The sequence below is a fragment of the Lissotriton vulgaris genome, chromosome 1_1 (genome assembly GCF_964263255.1).
Source record: "Lissotriton vulgaris chromosome 1_1, aLisVul1.2, whole genome shotgun sequence".
Lineage (NCBI taxonomy): Eukaryota > Metazoa > Chordata > Amphibia > Caudata > Salamandridae > Lissotriton > Lissotriton vulgaris.
This window is the reverse complement of record NC_141685.1, coordinates 1,407,465,741-1,407,485,459: the sequence shown is the minus strand read 5'-3', so window position 1 is coordinate 1,407,485,459 and position 19,719 is coordinate 1,407,465,741. Positions and strand designations below refer to the sequence as shown.

The 19,719-nt window shown below is 45.1% G+C and overlaps 1 protein-coding gene across 1 annotated transcript in view; it reads right to left on the bottom strand.

Moving 5' to 3' along the window:
- Positions 1–19,719, bottom strand: part of PRKAR2B (protein kinase cAMP-dependent type II regulatory subunit beta) — a 428,684-nt gene that overhangs the window by 129,535 nt on the left and 279,430 nt on the right. Inside the window, exons 3-4 of the mRNA XM_086967160.1 lie at positions 4,449–4,501; positions 2,507–2,590 (exon numbers count right to left, since the gene is read on the bottom strand). Coding sequence (XP_086823286.1) covers positions 2,507–2,590; positions 4,449–4,501 — 137 coding nt within the window. The remainder of the gene's footprint in view (positions 1–2,506; positions 2,591–4,448; positions 4,502–19,719) is intronic.

The window sequence follows — 19,719 nt, the reverse complement described above, 5'->3', positions numbered from 1 at the left end:
TTCACTTCAAACAAAATGTAGTTTCTTTAAGTTCAGAAGCCTCTTCTAGCCTAATGAGTGTGCCCTGTGTTTCAGGTCTTCTTGTAACAAATACAGAAACAGAGAAACAGTTTACATATCTTGATAAAGCCCGCAATTGCGGCAAAAAGTCTTAAATGCTCCATATTCATATCCCTTGTCTGTGGCTGGTAAACAAACATGAAACATCTGCATCAAACTAATCAAGCAAGAATATGACCTCCAGCTGAATACAGAGTGGTCAATTACAGAACCAGTCAGAATGAAACCACTTTCTGCACTGTACCTACTTGGGGCATCACGTGACCGACACTAACCATGTTCCATAACAGATCACACCTTGCGCAAACCAGCGGGATTGGACCACAACCCCCCTCCCCTCCCCCCACACACACACACACACACTCCCAGGACCTGTCCAGCACCCAGCCCAGAAACTTATGAAAAAGGCTGAAAAATCAAGGTCATAGAAATATTTATTTTTGGCATGATTAGTGCTAAGCACATGACTGTTTAAACAAAGGTGTTTTGGGTGGGTGGGTATTTGCTTCACAGGTACGGCCCGCCGACGTTGGTAGGAAGACTGAGAAGACAGCTACCCAGGGGCAACATGGGTTTTTAACCCATAACCCTTTCCTCCAAGTACCAGGACTTTGGGCCAAAAGTGACCACACATGGAGCATCTAGCAAAAACAGAAATGCAGTTGGTGCTTCTCTATGGCCGAAGCGCAAACAATGGCACCCCTCTAGGACTTGCAGGGGGCGCCTGCCATTGATGCTTACAATCTATTTGGACATATTCTGATATTACAAACTTCTGGGATTGGAGACCATGCTCTGCAGCCATATAACAGCAGAAGAATTCAGGGACTGGTGGGATCAGTTAGCCTAAATGACCTAGGATGTCACACACAGACCTGAATTCAAAAATGATTGATGGAACCAAGGTCAGGTGACCCAAATTAGAAAATACATTTTGAGAACTGCTAGTAGGATAGGAAGTAATGAAACAATTGCATCCATCCTAAGATTGGACAATACTTTAAACATCACTGCCAAGTTTCTTCTCGCGTCTCTTCTGCACTCACAGTGCCCTCTCTGCTCCCTGTCATGTTTGGTCGCTAGTTGTCGCTGGTGATCTTTGAAAGTGGAGGAGTGTTTCACTGGCCCTGATTTCCAGTGAGTGAAGTGAGGAAGCCAAACTTCACTGAGTTTTTCCCCCCTATGTCCCGAGAAAATTGTGAAAAAATTGATGTAAATTGGGAATATAAAGCACAATTTGTACGTGCATTGCCTAAATGCTTTAGGTTCTGAAATGTCACTCATGATATATCCTGTTAACTTCATGATGTGCCTTATAAGCCCGACACTCCCAAAGGGCAGACCCTATACCTTTCCAAATTTCATCCCATAAGTTAGAAATAATCTCCACTACGCTTGGGCAAGATTTTTGTCATTGGATTACCCCGTATGTCAAAAATTCTTTCCAGCATATGACACAGCTTTCCCCATTATGCCAAGAATTAAATACAATATGCCAGTGCAAGCATTTTGCCTTAGATGCTTCCCATATACCATGAATGTTGAAATATCTCATGGTCCCGTGCTCCTCTATTCATTGTGTGCTGGCTTCTGCCACCCACTGTAAAGAAGCTGGTGAAAGGCTTACGTTGGGACAGAGGCTCGAGGTGCAACTTCTACCTGCCGGAGCAGAGAAGGAACGCACTCTTGATAAAGATATCACCTCTTGCCGCCAACTTCAAAACGAGGGCCATTGTTTCTTAAAGAGGGAGGAGGATATATTACTCGCAGCCACTCGTCCCTGACGTGAGTAAGGCTAGCTTTTGTTAGCTATCTACTTGTCAGTACACACAAAACTTGAACCCTTCTCTGTAGACGGGTTCCATATTCCACCCCAATGCAGTCACCAGGGCCGGCCTTAGGCATGTGCAAGCTGGGCACCTGCACTTGGCCACCAAACCCCAGGGGCCACCATGCCAATATATATCCTTAATATAATAATCCTCTGAGGATGGATACATATTTGCGTGGCGGCCCCTGGCAAGGATTTGGCGGCCTCCGGCTCTGTTCCACTTCCAAACACCCTGACCCCCCCACCCCCTCTTCACTGGCCTCCGTGCTCCGCCCCGCCCGGACCCCGTCTTCCGGGGCCCCCTACCTACGATCACCCTGCCTAGGGCCACCATGAACCTAGAGCCGCCCCTGCAGTCACCCAATGTCTGCTTCACAGAACCAAGATTTAAAGAGAATCTGAAAACCCATGTTTTTTCACCATAAACACATTTCAAGGGAGTACAATTGAGAAAATTTGAATATTTTTCCATACAAGACGACCATATTATTTATTTCAGTACACTTTGTAACAAACTATCGCCATCTCTCAATGTGAAACATGCAGACGCACAAGACGCACAAGATGTGGTTCAGTGAGCATTCTCCAAGCATGAGAAGTTAGGCACTATCTTACCGGATCAAGGCTCTTGAATAACAGGATGTCTTTGCACGCCTCTTGCAACCGGTTTCTCTGGTCATCTGTTTTTGGATAAATGACCTGCAGAACACCAAGAACAGACACAAGTAAATATGTGCCTGCTTATGTTGGTTAACATCATTACATTGCTATGATGAAATTCTGAAGACCAAACAATCCGACAGATTTATGTAAGTGGCTTGAATTTCCCCTATGACTTTGAAATCCACAAAGACCATCTGTAAGAATCATGCCAGACTCAGTTTTAACCTCGTGTGTAATTTTGAGTGAAAGTCTGCTTCGGTGTACTGTATGACTCACAGGGATCGTTCAATTATGTGATTTTTAGATCTGGCACTGACCAAAATCTTTTCATTTTACTAAACTTCTGTGCATAATATACATACTAATAGGGATTTTCAGCCAGCCCTCTTCATTGGTCGGAAACTGTTGGTCTGTGATGTGTCGTTTACATATTTCTTGCACCCACTACAGCATACCACATGGGGCAACGGGTCAGCCCACGCCAGCCATTGGTCGACTTCACTGGCATGACGGCATTCTTCCTTTTCACAAGGAGCACATCCACATGCAAAGTAGGTTCTTTAACTTCCTGGGTCTACAATTACAATGTAAGCTTTGGCACCCCCAGTCCCCCGAAAAATGACTTACAGAGATGCTACTGACCCTATGGTTCAACATTTCTGAAGAAACATGAAAAGACGGAAAATTTTCTAGCAATCTCGGGAACCCTTTGTTAGCTGAGGGCCTCTGAGGAAACAAACTGTGAAAACCAAATATTGTAAGTAGTGTCTCACAGGAAATCCTCACACTTCCAAATCTAATCCATGCCCTCTCTATTTTCTGAAGGAAGCCCTTCCACTATAGAAAAATTCTACTGTACATGACTATGGAAGTGTCTTCCCAGTGTGTTCTTGTGGTTTGAGAGTCTACCATTTATTGCGGTATTATCTTTCTACCTGTGTTTGGTACTCGTGTGTAACATGCACCCGTCACTTTTTCTTGTAACACACTGTTTCCTACCTCTTACATTTGTTTATTTCCGATACCTGCACAAGTGCCACCATGGCCTACCTAACGTTTGTTCGTGTGCTTGAGGGCCCTCCATATATTGCAGTATTATACTTCTTTGACTTTATACGCTTTTGTAACCTGCACACGTCACTTTTTCCTCCAGTAATGCACCGTTTGCTACCTCTTGTATTTTGTTGTTTCACGATTGTCACTTTTGTAATGCACCGTTTGCTACCTCTTGTATTTTGTTGGCTTACGATTGTCACTATTGCTTCATTTAATGTAAAGTTTGCTTTTGTATTTTGTTCACTTGTAATGTTCTCATGTATCAGTTCTGTTCCTATTGTGAAGCGCTCTGACACCTTCGGGTAAAGTCCGCGCTATAAAAAAATGCACAAATAAATAAAAATCAGTTGAGACGGGGCAGACCATTGGACACACTCCGCTGACCTCTGAGATGGCTAGGAGGAACTTCTTTGTATCTTCCCCACATTACGCACAATATGGCTGAATGGAAATAGGCTGGGCGTGCTCAAATATGTGTTCCTTCCCTTGTAATGATGCCTTGTGAGATTGTCAATAAAAATATATCACAAAATCATAGGCTGACCTAGCAGAGACATTCTGTATGTTGGGGAAACGTTGTGTGACTATTATACACAGAAGATGACAGCGTGCGAATAATTGGCACCCTTAGTGTCTCCCTCTATTTTTGTAATACTTGGCACAGTGTAATCACTTTCTAAAGGCCTGTCATCTATTTTCTTATTACAAGTGCGGTTTGGAACACGTGCTCAACACCGGGTAATCACAGACTCAGTTTCCCACTCTGGAAATGGTTGGAGATTTTCTCCAGCAAATGGCTGCAAGTGAAGTAGCAGAATGCGACCCCCATGGAACTGACCCTCGATTCCGTGTCGTCCTCTTCTTCGTCGGGATTGTAGGCTTCAGCGCACACTGCAAAGAATGAAGGCACCAGTCAGGCACATGTGATATATCAAATTAAACAGCATCACTACTCAGACTTCTTACATACACCTTTATGCTGTCAATATGAAAATATCTATGCGACTTCAAGAGCGAAATGTTTGTAAATACTTTACTGACTTTCGTCTGCATTTAATCTATAATATCACAGTGCAGCTAATAAAATAAACATTTATTTGAATGCAGTGTTACCACGATCCGCATCTCTTAGTGATTCTCAAAAAGGGACTCGTATACACAAAGGGCTCACAGCGTAGACATGTACATCTCTCTGGCCCTCCGTGTGCACACACCTACACCTCCTCGATTCAGATTGCCTCAATACCGCTCAGTTGGCGCAGCAGGCCGAGTGCTGAGAGAGGAAAGAGGCTGACTTTCAACACCAAGCACCGGTAAAGGCGTAAAGCCAATAGGTCTGGGAATAATGTGCTAATGCAAGCACATTGAAAGATGGGCTTTATTGAAGGTTCTCTTGCAATTGATAAGTGCTGTTTTTGTTTCTTTGTTTAATGCATATTTTTTAAGTCAAATACTGGTCAAACAGCAAGGCGCCTTTATTTCAGTTCTTCTTTAGATTCTATGACAGAAAGAAAGGAAGGACTGTGTTGAAGGGTCTTGTGCTCTTGTCCCACCCGACGTTCATATCACGTAGAATCAAAAGACAACTCTACTTAAAATAAGGAAGACTTCCATATAGAGAGTCCTTCGTTAGGTCGAGCCTAGAGCCACCGTGCATGCGCTGCTCTGCAAGACCTGTTGTGGTGGAGTAGAGAATAGAAGCCCAACACACACTCTGACCATATTTGCCATTGTCTTGTGTCACTGTATGACCTAAATCCTGGCTTCTGATTCGTAAATAGGCTTGTTAGTCCCTCCTTAGTACCGCCTCCTCTTCATTAGTCACCTCCCATGGCGACTGGCCCCTTTACTTCGGTTGTTACACGGTAAGTGGTATTTTAGACTGTGAGCATCATTTTTTTAAATGAGGTTCTCCTCCTCAGGCATGACATTCTTTATCCCACCCGCCCTCCCTGCTGTTGTCCGTGTCTTCTCCTCCACCCCTTCGTCCTCCCTCCTGTTGTCCGTGACTTCAAAATCCACCCGCCCTCTCTCCCTCTCGTTGTCTGTGCCTTCTCCTAATCCCCCGCCCTCCCTCCCATTGTCCGTGATGCCAACCATTTACAATGCAATAGGTCTCCCGTAAATGCGAGAACTATTGCATTGTAAATACTTGTTTTTAAGTCTGTCAGCAATGGAAAGCTGCCGGCAGGAACGAGTAAACTGGGAAAGAAGGAGGTCAATTTGGGGGGATGAGGAGCACACAGGGGAATATGAAAGAGCGGGGAGGAGGTGGAACGAGAGGAGGAGTGAGGAAACGAGGAGTACACGGGAAAACAGAAGAAAGGAACAAGAGGGTTTGGTGGGTAGAGGACCAAGAAGCACAAAGAAGAAAAAGGTACACTCAGGGAGAGGAACAATGAGCTGCACACAAGGGAAGGAGCCAGTAGGAGTCGTGAGAGAAGCCAGCTGTTGTGAAGTAGTTCCTAATGCAGTACAATAAAAACACTATAACACCCAATAACTTTCAATGAACACCAATAGCATCAGGTGAGAGCTAATTACTCCTCTGTGCTGAGCCAAGATGTGATTGACAACATTTCAAGCAAATGGATGAATGAGGATGATTAGAAAAAGCCAAGGGTTAAAGGGGATGGACCCAAAGCCCACGTTAAGCATATGGTAAATGAAAGACCTGTAGAGGACTGAGAGCTCCAAGTTTTATTTTGGAGCTTACTACTGGTGTTGTTGGATTATTTCTCTCTTCTTCTATCGTTCTCCAGTTTATGCTTCTTTCTCTCTTGCTTTTGGTCAAAGCCTGATGATGAAAAATAGTCCTGGTTACCAAATATGAGTGCTGGTGCCCACCTCCTGCAACCACCAGCAAACATAAAGAACTGTCTTTGTGTGCATCAAAGGATTGTGACAAGGATTCACAGCCCCTTAGTGGATGGTCCAATTCCACACAGTCCCAGCAGTTGTCATGAGAGTCCCTGCTTGTAAGCTGGGCGGGCCAGCGCATGCAAGTCACAAAACTGCATTTTATAGCAGCCTGTGAAGGACCCATGAAGTAGAAAAACCTCTGGAAGAGTGTGGAACACAGGGAGGTCACTTTAGATTGCAGAAAAAAAGTGAGACTTACATGGCAGTCAGTCGTCTTTCCCAGTAAACTAGGTACAGGGGAATAACATCTGGGCAATACCTCAATAGCGATAAAACACCATTAACAAAAGGCAAATTCAAGCACACACAGATAATTGTAGGGATGTAAGAAGATGGGGCTGTCAACACCACAAACTGAAAGCTTTGAGATTTACATTTTATTAAAAGTCGCAGCTATTTAGCCGGCTAGCAGGTAAATAGTGTATTTTCTCTGCAATTTACCTGGCCGTTGGTTAAATCGGAGAGATTATTTACTGTTAGACCGGAGGCACCGCAGATGACAGAGAATCTTCATTATTTACCCATCCATTGGCCAATTAATAGAGATTATGCATTGTTTGTCAAGCGGCCTGGCAAATAGCAAGCAAACTGAAGTATTTGTATGACTGCTGGATAAATAACAGAATATGTATTTTCTGGCTGTCAGCCATGCAAACAGCAAAGAAACTTTACTATTTACCTGGCCTGTGGCTAAGTTACAGACATTATGTACTGTTTGGACAGGGGTCAAGAAAGCAGCAAAGGAACTTCGCTATTAACCCGGTCAAGGCTACATAGCAGCAGTGGCTCCTCCGTTAGGGCAGAGAAGCTTCACCCCATTACTGAGAGCCAGCAGATGCAAACATGAAAAATAAAATCATAATTAAACAATTTCATTATAATTTTATTTTTCCTCACAAAGCCGAGTCATGGTGCGGGGCCATCCTTACGACAGCAGCAAGGATGGAGGAGTAGTGGTGGGCACTGCAAGTGCGCATGTCGATTTAGCCGGCTGTCTTAGGACAGCCAAACTAACATGCGCACTTAGATTTTTCCAACCATAACTATGTTGCACAGCTGGGTGGAGAACAGCAGACCCAGGCTCCCAGCCCCTGTGGGAGGGCAACACCAGCCCACAGAGACCAATCCTGGTGCTTCTCTCATGTTGGGTAATAGTTTTACCAGCATAAGAGCTGAATCTGGATTGGTGCAGGAGAGACTGGGAGCCTGTGAACCAGCAGTAAAGAAGCAGAAGAGCACAGAAGAGGTGAGGCGGCAGTTAAGTTACCTTTTATTTTTTTGTTACTATCCCCAGAGCAGCCTCACCACTTTTCGCTGACTGCAGCCGCCACTGCTAAATAGCAAACATGCACTAATAATCCTCCTTATTTGCAAAGTAGCATGAAACTTCACTTTTTACCTGGCTACTGACAAATAGAACACATTATGTACAGTTTGTATAGTTGCCAAGCAAATAAGTAAAGACACATCAATATTTACCAGGCTCCTGGTTAAATACTAGACATGTGGTATTGTTCTGTGGGTGGCTGTGCAAATAGAAAATAAACTTCAAAATGTAACTGGACAATGTCTAAATAGCAGTCATCGTGTACTGTTTGCCCAGCAGTCTTGCATATAGCAAAGAACCTTTCTTATTTACCCAGCCTCTGACTAAAAAAATAAATGATGTATTCTTTGACTTGTAGTCATGTAAATAGCAAAGAAGCTTCACTATTCACTCAGCTACTGCATTTGGGTCCCTGTGACAAGTGTCAAAGCAGATGCTGCCCAATGAGAGGCTTACCTAGTAAAGTCAGTACCAGGGTAAGATGTAAAAGGCAGACAGCAAGGTTACAGTTGAACACAAGAACAAACACTGCCACTGGCTTAAGGAAATCAGTAGAGAACTGGGCTGTGCGGCCAACTTCTGCAGGTGGGACGGCAGGGTCTAGAGACAGAGTCTACCCTAATTCTGATCTTGGTGACGTAGTGGACTGTGGTACACTGCAAGTAAACAAGTAAAGTGCCACTCCCAGAGCCCTCAGTCAGTGACAGTGGGACCGCAGAAGAGATTGGGAGTGCCAGATTTTAAGGGCTATGAGCAGCTCGTACTGTCAATCGCCCAATCAGACTCATGGGGATGTTTCGGCCATTCTGTCCAGCTGGAGCTACACCAACAGGGAACAAGAACCTTTGGCCCTCCCCAACCCTCTTTGAACTCCACACTATATAAAGGAGAGAGGTGACAGATTGGGAAACAATCAAACTACACACCAGTGATGACCACTGCCTCTTCTTTCTTTTAGTGAATGTATTGGCATTTATTTATATATCGCACTACTTACCCGTAGGGTCCCAAGGCGCTTCGACCGCTGCGAAACCCTTCCTGGCTTCCCTGAGAGATGGTCCCTTAATGGGTATCTCCAGGGTGAGACCAGGCATCCCCGGCGGTCTGGTGGGGCCGTTAGTGAAGATGAGGCAAGCTAATGCCCAGAGTTGCCGAGTGTGATCACTGATCAGAGTGGGCACCGAGGCGAGAGAATTATCGAGTCCGCTGACCCTGGTCCAGAAACCTGCCGCGCCGGGAATCGAACCCTGGTCCCGGGCCGTCCTCTGCTCTCGGGTCTGCCGCCTCTAACCAGTGAGCCACACTACTTCACTAGTGAGTAATCACCGTGGGAATAAAAAGGAGTTACTAGGGGTGTTGGGGAAGAATATTCAGGCTACAAACCAGAGAATTCCACTACCTCTTCTTTCATTCTGAACAGGGAAGAATTTCTTGAGGCAGGCTAAGGATGGAAAAATTTGGAGGTCTCAACCATTCGCCACTATAAGGTCAACTCATGGATAGTATTTAGCAAAGGAATGGGACTATAAGTAATAGAAATGAATGTCATTGGAATAAGACTTTTTTTCCAGATAAATCATAGAAAAGTGTACACGCATTGAAGATAAAGAACAAAAGAGACTGAGAGATATTTTACTCATTGATTTCATTACAAATATTGTGGAAAATAAGACACTGAATAAACAGAGACTTTTTGCTACCTCCATTCTTGTGTCCTTCGGACCGATCATTTTACAGTCCCATTTTTATGCTCATTTTCCAAACAGGGGATGTGGGCCAAGTGCCTAAGGTTGCAGAGCCGGTTTGGGGTGTTTCTCTTTCACATGCCATTTTTCTGGTTGTAGTTCACACACTTTATGCAAGGTGATGGCTCTCGCACCAGGTTTGCAACAATGCTGGGTTCCAGTATGAGGATTCATGAAGCAGTTGAAGACCTGACTATTTGAATCCATGCCGGTCTTGCTTTGTTCTGTTATGCTAGCACGGGGAAGTCCTGTGGGGCAGCGATGCACTTTGTAAAGTGCTACAACATAGCATAACAAAGCATAACGGTATGCTGCCACCACCATTTCATGTGATAAACTTAGTACCTGTTCAGTTGTCCCACAGTGGATCCGAGGCATGCTTGGTGTGCCCCTCCAGGTCACAGAACAGGTTCTGCACCTTGCATTTGTATGGGCAGGCTTAGGTCTCTGCACATACTCTACGTAGTGTGGTTGCAGGATCAATAAAAAGTCAGAGTACTGGTTTAATATGCATTCAGGCACACAGGACCGGGATGCAGATCTGTATAGCATGCAGGAGACAGTTCATCGCCAACATTGTCTAAATTCCTTTAGAAAACATCCAACTCAGTGGCTGTGCAAAGCCCAGTCCAGACACACTGCAACCCGTCAAACTACCCTCATTCACACCCTTCCCATTTTCATAACTCTATCACAACCTCTTCAATGACTCCTTCAACGAATTCCCTTACAAGCCACCTTTTTCTAGGGCTATCAGAATCTATATGCCAAACATTCTGATCCCCATGACACTGTCTGCTGATGCTTAAATTTCTCCTTCTGGACTTCAGACCATTCTGTCAACTCTAGCTTGGGTCAGCCCTCAGAGCACCTCTGCCAATCTCAGAGTCCTCAGACAATTACCTTGTCACACTTTAGTCCCATTCCACTACCACTAAGAGACTTTCACCTGCTGTGATGGCCCTGAGCGCCCAAAACACCTCTGTCCTCTGGAGCAAACAAATCCTCTATCAACACTCAGTGCTCAGTACCAGCACCATTTCTGTGACCACTTCCTTAGAAGCTGTAGTTCAGTGCCACTGGGCCTTGGAATCCTCTAGCTGGTCAACAGCTCCATGCATCTCAGAATCCCCTTACCAGTCCACACTAGCCCTCAGGATCCTCCATACCCTTCCCTTTGCCAGCTCATCCTACTAGAATTTACAGCCCTCTGATGGCCCACATAAATTGTCAGATTTTTCTGAAGTCCAGTCCAGCCGTTCTCATCCACATGAAACCATATGCTACACTGTGTCAATATAAAAGCTCCTCCAGCCCTCTTTATTAGCACCACACTCAGACCTTCAGGCACCTTCTTTTTGTTAGCATCTATACCAGTGCTCAGATCACCATTTCCATCGTTACATTTCAGTACCACCTCTTCTGGCCCTCTGAGTCCCTCAGCTGACTCTCTGAAACCATCTTCTTGGACCATCTGTACCTGGCCCTCACGGCCACTTGCCTAGCTCTTGATCCACTTTCCTCATCTTGGCATTCAGCCCTCCATCCAGCAACTTGTCGGCCTTCACAATGCCTTTCTGGTACTCAAGTATTCACTGATACTAGCTTTCACTCCCAGCTGTCTGCCGTGACCCCAATCTTTTTGTACCACAAAAGTCTGTTCACACCTTTGCCAGACTTCACAGACTACTGAACCCATCTGCTGCCTCTCAGTGATCACAGAAACTCTATTATGGCTCTTATAACCGCTCACTATTGTCTTCAGAATACCTTTTTTGTCTTTTAAATGTTTTCTATTTTTCCATAAACCGGACCACTACTTCCTGATCTTTGCTACCCAAACAACCATAACAACCCTTTATTCAGCCTAAAAGCTCCACCACTTTTACATTCAAATTCCTCTGATAGCAAGGAGTTGTGCAGACTAATCTACCAGTCTTGACAGAGCCTCCTTGTTTGACCTCCCAAATACTTCTGCTGCATACTCACCCCCATTTCCCTTCTATTTGTCCTCAGACTTTTGCAGACCACTTGTCTCGTGCTGAAGCTAAAACTACTGGCCTCAGTTCTTTGTTCTAACAACGCTAGCAACCAGAGCCCCTCTGTAGGCAATCTGAGCCAGTCTACCTGCAGCTTCTCTGACTCTATCTTAGACTTCATCATTTTACCCAGTGCTGAATGTTCATTTTCGGGGGTCCTTGTATACCGCCCCTCTGGCTATGTAGGAGAGTTTATCAACTCAACTCCTCTTTTGTCCTAGTGGGTCCAAAAGAGGTCACATGGTCCGACCACTTTCTACTGGGTCCCGGCAAACCAGTCAGGGAGAATATATCTAATCATGCCTGGAATAAAATCAATATTCTTCTTCGAAAGGAAACTCTTGTTGGCACCAGAACTACCCTAATAGCTGATACTACGGCTGACTTATGCAGGGTCAATAAATGGCTATCTGAGGCTTCCTCCATTGTTGCACCATCAGCTACCAATAGGACCCCAAATAGCTAATCCTTCTACTCCATGGCCCTGGTTCACTAGGAAACTCGCAGAGGAGAGCAAATGCTCTAAGAAACTGAAACGCGCCTGGTGGATAAAATATAGTGCCTCCAGTAAAGGACAGTACAAACTAGCCCTCAGCACCTACCACATGAATCTTAAAATGGCTTGTCCCACCTTTTACACTAACAAAATTAATAAAGCTAATAAAAATGTGAAATAATTTAGATTTAATTGTATCTACCTTCACTGACCGCAAATGCACTGCTCCCCACATTGAACCCATGACCACCCTATGTTCCAATCTAGGCACTTTTTTCTAAGCTAAAATACAGAAAATTCTGGAACAACTGCAAGTAGCACAAGCCAGTGAACCATTTAGGGTCATTACCCCCCCCCCCCACCCCCCCACACACACATCACATGTCTAGGCCAAACTTAAGCAATTTGTTCCACCTTCAATTGAGGACACAGGAAAACGAATCACCAAGTATAAATCTGGCTTGCCCTGTCACCCCAATTCCCTCTCAAGTCGTGACCCTCTTAGCAGACTCCCTGGGGTCTAAATTCCATGAACTATTTACCACTTCCCTACACCCCGGTACAGTGCCCTCACCTTAGAAAATAGCAAACGTGATCTCACTATTAAACAAGCATTTACCATGCAATAGGTCTCGCAGCATTAAAGTTTGAGTTACTGGCATTGTAAATGACAATGCTTTGCATAAATTTTTTTTTAATTTGAAATTGGTATTTAAACATTGTTTGTGAATGGTTAGCTGTTGCTTATGCTAAGCAAAGTTGGAAGTAATATAGAGTGCTAGTCTTGCTTGTTATAAGCATGCTGATTTAAAGCGCTTTCAATAACTGTAAACAGACTTTAAAATTGGCCCCTATGTTTATATCCTTAGCAGATTTACAGGCAATAGCATTGACCATTTTCTCAGCAATTGCTTATTGCGGTTAACAAATTGTTTCTGTATTTTTCGACGCGACATGCAGGATTCCTGCTCGGTACGTATTGTTGACCCGAGTGGCCTCCAGGTATCGGGCGGGTCCGCATTGAGGGTGGTGGTTTATGCCGGGAGAAGTTCGGGCTGAGGCTGGTCTGTCGTGGGCGTCTCCGCACATGCACCAGTCGTAGTAGAGTAGCGGGTCTGCAGGGAGTGCGCGAGAAAGCGCTGCTGTCCTAACACTGACAGCGCCAAATGAATAGTGCTTACAGGTGAGGGGTGGGATGCATGGGTGGTGGAGGGGGTGATCGGAAATACGTAGGAGAGTGAATGGACGGGGCTGAGGAGGAAAGGGATGACGCATGAAGTATATTCAGAAACATACGGGAGCAAAAAGAGCGCAAGTTGAGGCTGCTGCAAACATAAAATATCCAGGAAAATGCAAACATAAAATATCCAGGAAAATGCAATGTCTAATAAGGGATTCGACTAAAATATATTACAAACTCACCGCCGCAGCCCGGCTTGAACAGGAAGCCAGGCAAACTGTGTTTGGACGGGGCGGGGCCGCAAAAAGACAGGAAGCAGACGTGAGCCTACCCCGCGCTCCTGTGCCTGTCAGCCGGAAGATTTGCATGCCCGTCAGCCGGAAGATTTGCGTGTCAGCTAGCGGGGCTCCCGTGCTCGTGGAGAGCCCCGCCTGCTGCTGAGAATGACCCGCTGGCTGCCGAGGGAGAGAGGGACACGCGAAAAGAACCCGGTGAGTGGGATGTGAGGGGGGATGTGTGCGCGTGCGTGTGTGTGTGCGAGTGTGTCTGTGTGTGTGTGTCTGTGTGTGCACGTGTGTGCGAGCGTGTCTGTGTGTGTGTCTGTGTGTGCGTGTGTGTGTGTGTATGTATGCGTGCGTGCATGTGTTAAAAGAACCCGATGACTGGTGGGGGGAGGGAAAGTGAAAGTAAGCAGTAGGCTTGCAGTGGAAACAGGAGATGGGTGTGCAAACGTGTGTTTCAGTCTGCGCGCAGCCCGCGCCGATCTGATTCCAGAGCCTGCGCGTGCCCATCTCCTGTCTCCTGGGAAGCAGAGCCGGTGACAATAGGTCTCTGGCGAGACCGCGCTTTCGCACGGTAATCGCCATGACAACTAAAAAACGAATGCAGACCCTGACATTCTAAGTAACTTCCGACCTATTTCTCTGCTCCCCTGGGCTGCCAAAGCCATTGAAAAAGTGTAAATTCCCAATTAACACATTTCCTTGACAGTAACTCTCTTCTACACCCATCTCAATCTGGCTTTAGAGCCTGTTATAGTACAGAGTCAGCACTAATGGAAATCACCAATGCCAGCAAAATCACTTTGGACGCTGGTCAAAATGCTGCGCTATTTCTATTAAACCTCTTGGCGGCATTTGGCACGATTTCTCATGAGGTCTTGATTCTTTATATCTCCTAAACTGGAGTAGAAGGGAAGATGTGGTCTTGGTTGAGGTCCTTTCTGGAAGATAGGAAGCAGGCAGTTTGGTTTCAGCCCTATTTTTCTGATGCCCAAAAACTTAAATATGGAGTGCTTCAAGGCTCTGTCCTGAGCCCCATGTTTTTCAATGTATATATTACACCATTGGCACATCTTATAGATTCCTTTGGTATTTGTGTCACCTCATATGTGGACGACACACAACTCCTACTGACCTACACTAATAATGAGCCTGGAAAAACCACTAACTTTGCGTATCGGCTGTGATGGCTGACGGCTAATGGCCTAAACCGCAACCCTGACAAAACAGAGGTTCTTCTATTTGGTAACAATCCCCAGTTAGGCTGGTCCACTGCCTGGCGCGCCGTCTGTACTTCCCCTCCCTGTCGTATTGAGATGACCAAGAACCTGGGAGTTCTTATAGACACTAAACTATCCCTCAAGCCCCATACCTCTGTGGTAATTAAACACTCTTGCTGGATTTCAGGATGTTAAAGACATTTTTTCATTTCTGCCCTGGGTTGCCCAGAAACTCGTGGTCCAAGATCTGAGTCTGTCAAGACTTGACTATGCAAATGTCTTGTACCTTTGTCTACCGGATTACCTGTTACAAAAACTTCAAAAGGTACAGAACAGGGCCATACTCCTTTTGTTTAACCTTCCTAATTGTACATCATTATCTCACTACTGCAGCCAGCTACACTGGCTGCCAGTAAAGAAAAGGGTTATCTTTCAAGGACTGACAGTAGTACATGCAGCCTTCTACACGACTGGCCCTAAATATACTCAGGAGTGCCTGATCTCATAATGTCCCAATATGTCTCTGAGATCTCAATCATCCCTTCTGCTGTGTATTCCTCCCACCAGATTGAAAAAAATTGGGCGGTTCAGCCTGTACAGTACCAGCTGCCAGACATTGGAAGGCTCTCCCTGTTTCCCTGAGAAGCATCCAGAATATTACCTTTCACAAACATCTGAAAACCCACCTGTTCAAAGATTAAGTTGGTCCGCCTGCATTTGGTTCTAGCGCTGTGACACTCTAGCAGTAGCTGCATGCTTTATAAGTCCCTAAATAAATTAATTAATTAATTAATTCATTCAATCTTCTTCAAGTCAGGGTCTTTTTGTGTACGGAGATCCCCTTTGCTGACTGCCACAGTCCTTTGACTCCTGTTTGTTAGCCACTGACCATTTTGCTGAATTCATCCCTTTGAGTTTTTAAAACTCCTTCATGTACCACAGCCCTTTTTTCACCCTTAGACCCACTGCCAGGTTTCTGTCCCTCTGGCCCCCTCATTCACCCGCAGACCACTGTGCTAGCATGTGACAACCTCTGCCGTCACTCAGAGCTTTTTATACACTTTGCAGGCTGTGATGTTTGAGCCCTCACTTATCATCACCATTTCAAGTGGGCTGAAAAAAGTCAGGGTCTCTAGGTATGGACAGCATATGAAGCTTGACTAAGAACATTTTACAAGGGAGGTATTCTAGTGTAAATGGTATTGATTTCCTGGATCTGGTGCTCCTCGTTCTAATCATTCCTAGCCCTGCTTTTCCTGGCCTGTTCCTTCCTGCCACATCCTTGTATTGGTTCTTCCTAGTCCTGATGGTTTTTTTCTACCGGGCTCTTCTTGTCCTAGTGTTTTGGATCTGCCACTCTAGTTCTCGTAGTTTGGTCATCCTGCTCCTCCTGACCCTGGTCTCTATCTTCTTGGTCCACCAGTTACTGATTTTAGTGGTCCTGGCTCTTACTGTAGTATTTTCTTGGGACTGGTCATCTTGGTTCTGGTCCAGTTCCCTTGGCCCTCCTAGATATGGTTGACCTGGCCCCTCCTCATTCTGCTCACCTCTGCTTGATACCCCAAATCTTAGTTCTGCTGCTTCACTTGATACTCAGGCCCTTGCCCCCTTAGTTCTTATTAACCAGCCCTCCAATCCCTGTTCCCCTCCCCTCCCCACTTATCCTGATCCCTCTAGTCCACCTAATCCTCTTCCCTCTGAGCCCTGATCCAAATGCCCCTCGTCTACCTGCTTTTGTTCTGCCTAGTCCTCCCCATCTTCGTCCATCTGGTCATGACACTCACTGCCCCCGTCCTTCAACGCATACTGCCTCCGTCATCCAGGTTCTTTGCTAACTCTTCCTCTCAGTCCTCATCCTCCATGTTCTGGTCCCCCTGTTCCTTCTTGAAGCTATCCTGATCCTAGCCACCTGACTTGGTCCTCCTATCTATAGTCATCCTGATATTGGTGCCCTTATCCTGGTCCTCCCTTTCCTCTTCACCCTGGTTCCTGTTGTTCTGGAAGGCCAGGTCTTACGGGTCTTAATCCTCCTGGGCCTCAGTGCCTTGATCTTTCTGGTCACCTTGGTTGTGGTCCTACTAGTCCTCTTTGCACTGCTTCTCTGGGCCCCTGTCCTGTTAGTTCTGCTTGCCTGGACCTCTCTTCCTGATCCTCGAGGTCCTGTTCATCCAATCTTCTTCGTTTGGGCTCTGGTCTTCCTAGTCTTGGTCCTCCAAATCCTGATCCTCACAAGCATTGTTCTACTTCTGATTTTGTGTCCACCGAACGTAATCTTCTTGCTCCTGGTCCTCCTCCTTCAGGTGTTAGTATAACTAGTTCTCTTGCTTGTGGCTCTCCTAGCCATCCTGTCCTTCCTGGCCCCATTACTGCCCTTTTGACCATGGTCTCCTTGCCCTCGAATTTCTGATCCTCCTCAACCTGTTCATACATTTTCTGGTACCCCATCTCCTGGCCCTGCTGGTCTCCTTCACCCACCTGGGCTATTGTGTACTGAGTCTCTTAAGCCTGGCCCTCTTAGCATTTTTCCTGGTTCTGCTGGTCCTTTTCCTTGTCCTTCCGCTACTTCAGATATGACCCTCAGTGGTTCTGGCCTTCTCTGTCCTGGTTCTTCAGGTCCTCCTGAGCCTGGTCATTTTGGTTCTGGTCCTCCAGGCCATCCAAGTCGAGTCCTCCTAGTCTTTCTGGCTCTTGCTGTCTTGGTCCTGCTGATTGCGGATCCTCCTCACACTGTTCCTGCTACCACAGGACCTGGTCTGTATAAACCAAGTGGTATTCTGAGCCACCTATTGGTCCTCCTCTTTCCATCCCCAGGCCATCTCCATAATGACTTAAGTCGGGTACAGACTGTCACTCATTTTTTTTGGCTTCTAGATTTCTTTTGCTGAGGCAAGCGTGTCACAATCAAAAATGAGGTCCTAGTAGAGACTGGGCCCACCCCACATAAAACACTATTGATTATGTGAAAAACAAAACCACCATTCCTAAAATACACTGGGTGGGAAAGGGCTGCTCATCACATGGGCCCACTAAGCACCTAAGCCTGAAACCCACTCTACTAGGTGAATAGTGTGAAAAGCCGTGTGCCGGCAGCTGAGTGAATAGACACTGACCCTAGTGAAAGGAGAACAATTCTCTGCTCTGACAGTGGGGAATAAGAACAGACCTTTTGATGACTGATGTCAGTTGAAGGGGGCACCAGCTCTCCACGCAAACAAGGGGACCAGCTTTGGATGAGGCTTACATGGCCACTCAAATTATGAACATTTCTGTGTGGTTCCCTAGTGGTGAAATTGTGAGGGTAGGGGGAAAAGAAGCTATCTATGAAAACACTCCCTGGTGAAATATTTCGGTGACCTCGAGGTCACACGTGCAAATCACAGCAGGGCAAAATAAGTTCTTTATCCGCCCAAAGTCAAAACATTCAGCATTTTTAGGTGCTATGCGATGGCAAATATTAGATACCAAGAGCTTTATTTAAGAAAGCGCATATTAAAGTGAAGGAAGACACACAAAACAGGACCAGCACGTGAAGCACAAGGGAGACCCCTTAAATGATCAGATAAATGGTGTGTACCTGAAGCCACAAGACATGTTTACCCTAAAACTGCTCCTGTTTTTATGTTTCAGTAGAAAATTGTAGCTAGAGGGCACAAGGATGAATCATCATTTTAACGGCCATGGTGACTCAGATTGTAAGCAGACATTACATTTGACTTCCACCCTATCATAACAACATTAATATTAATAACATAATAAACATATTATCTGTGGAGCACATACAGCACACTGTAGCCTAGTACAAATATGACGTGATACTATCGTATTGCTATATTACTTAAATAAATTGTGCCCGCTTTTCTAAAATATGTTACTATGAAGCCTATACAAAGGCGAGGGTTTAATTGGTGCGATTAATGGTGGGCCACATTATTTTTCTAAAAGTCGTTTTTCGGCACTCTGCAGCTAGAATGAATACACGAGATTAACTTTGCAGAATAAAAGCTCAGCACACACTTGTAATTTTATGAGCTTTCAACTGCGTGACTTCCTTTTTCCCCAAACACACCAGAACATGTTCTCTTCCGAGGACAGTGTCTGTTTTCGATCACCCATGAAGTGAGCTTGGCTCTTTGACCTTCACAGTCTCCCAGGATTGGGGTCTGGGAGGTAGAGATGTAATGGAACAGGTTTTCTCATTTATACAGAGTTGTTGGTGCATTTTAATAAGCAAAACTGCTCGAGTGAACTTTCAAAAATAGTATTTTATAAATATAACTCGACCATGTCAAAAGCTCAAAGGTACATACTTTTTACAGGATTTAGATATTACACATATTCATTTAGGGATAAGCTACAGAAACCCGGCACTGAAGCAATAACAGGGCAAAATAATTTGGACAAATGTCTCCTGAGGTGTGAGTCTGACTTGGATGGGGGCTAACAGTGTTTATTCCAGTTCCGGTTTCAAAAGTTTTTTGCCAAAATGGATTGTCCAACCATTGGTGATTTCTTACTTAAAAATAAATCATTTTATTGAATCATAAACATTTCAGGAAAGAACTGCTGATCTATAAACAATAATATAAAAAAATATTGTACACCACTTTTGCTGCTCATGTAACAAAACGTCCTACAGACTCCTGCATCAAATAGAGTTTCATCTTTCAAATTTAAGACGCGGAGTAAAATTATTTTCAGATTTTTTTATTATACATGCAAAGAATACATAGTGTTACATCAGTTTGTGTCATGCTGTCCCTGTTGCAGACACTGTGTCTACTCTATTGCGTACACACAAGAAGAACACATTGTTCAATGTATTCCCTCTGTCTTTTAAGCTCCAGACCAAAGTTTCTGCAGAAGAATAAATACAGGTACAGGTGAAGCATCAAACAATGG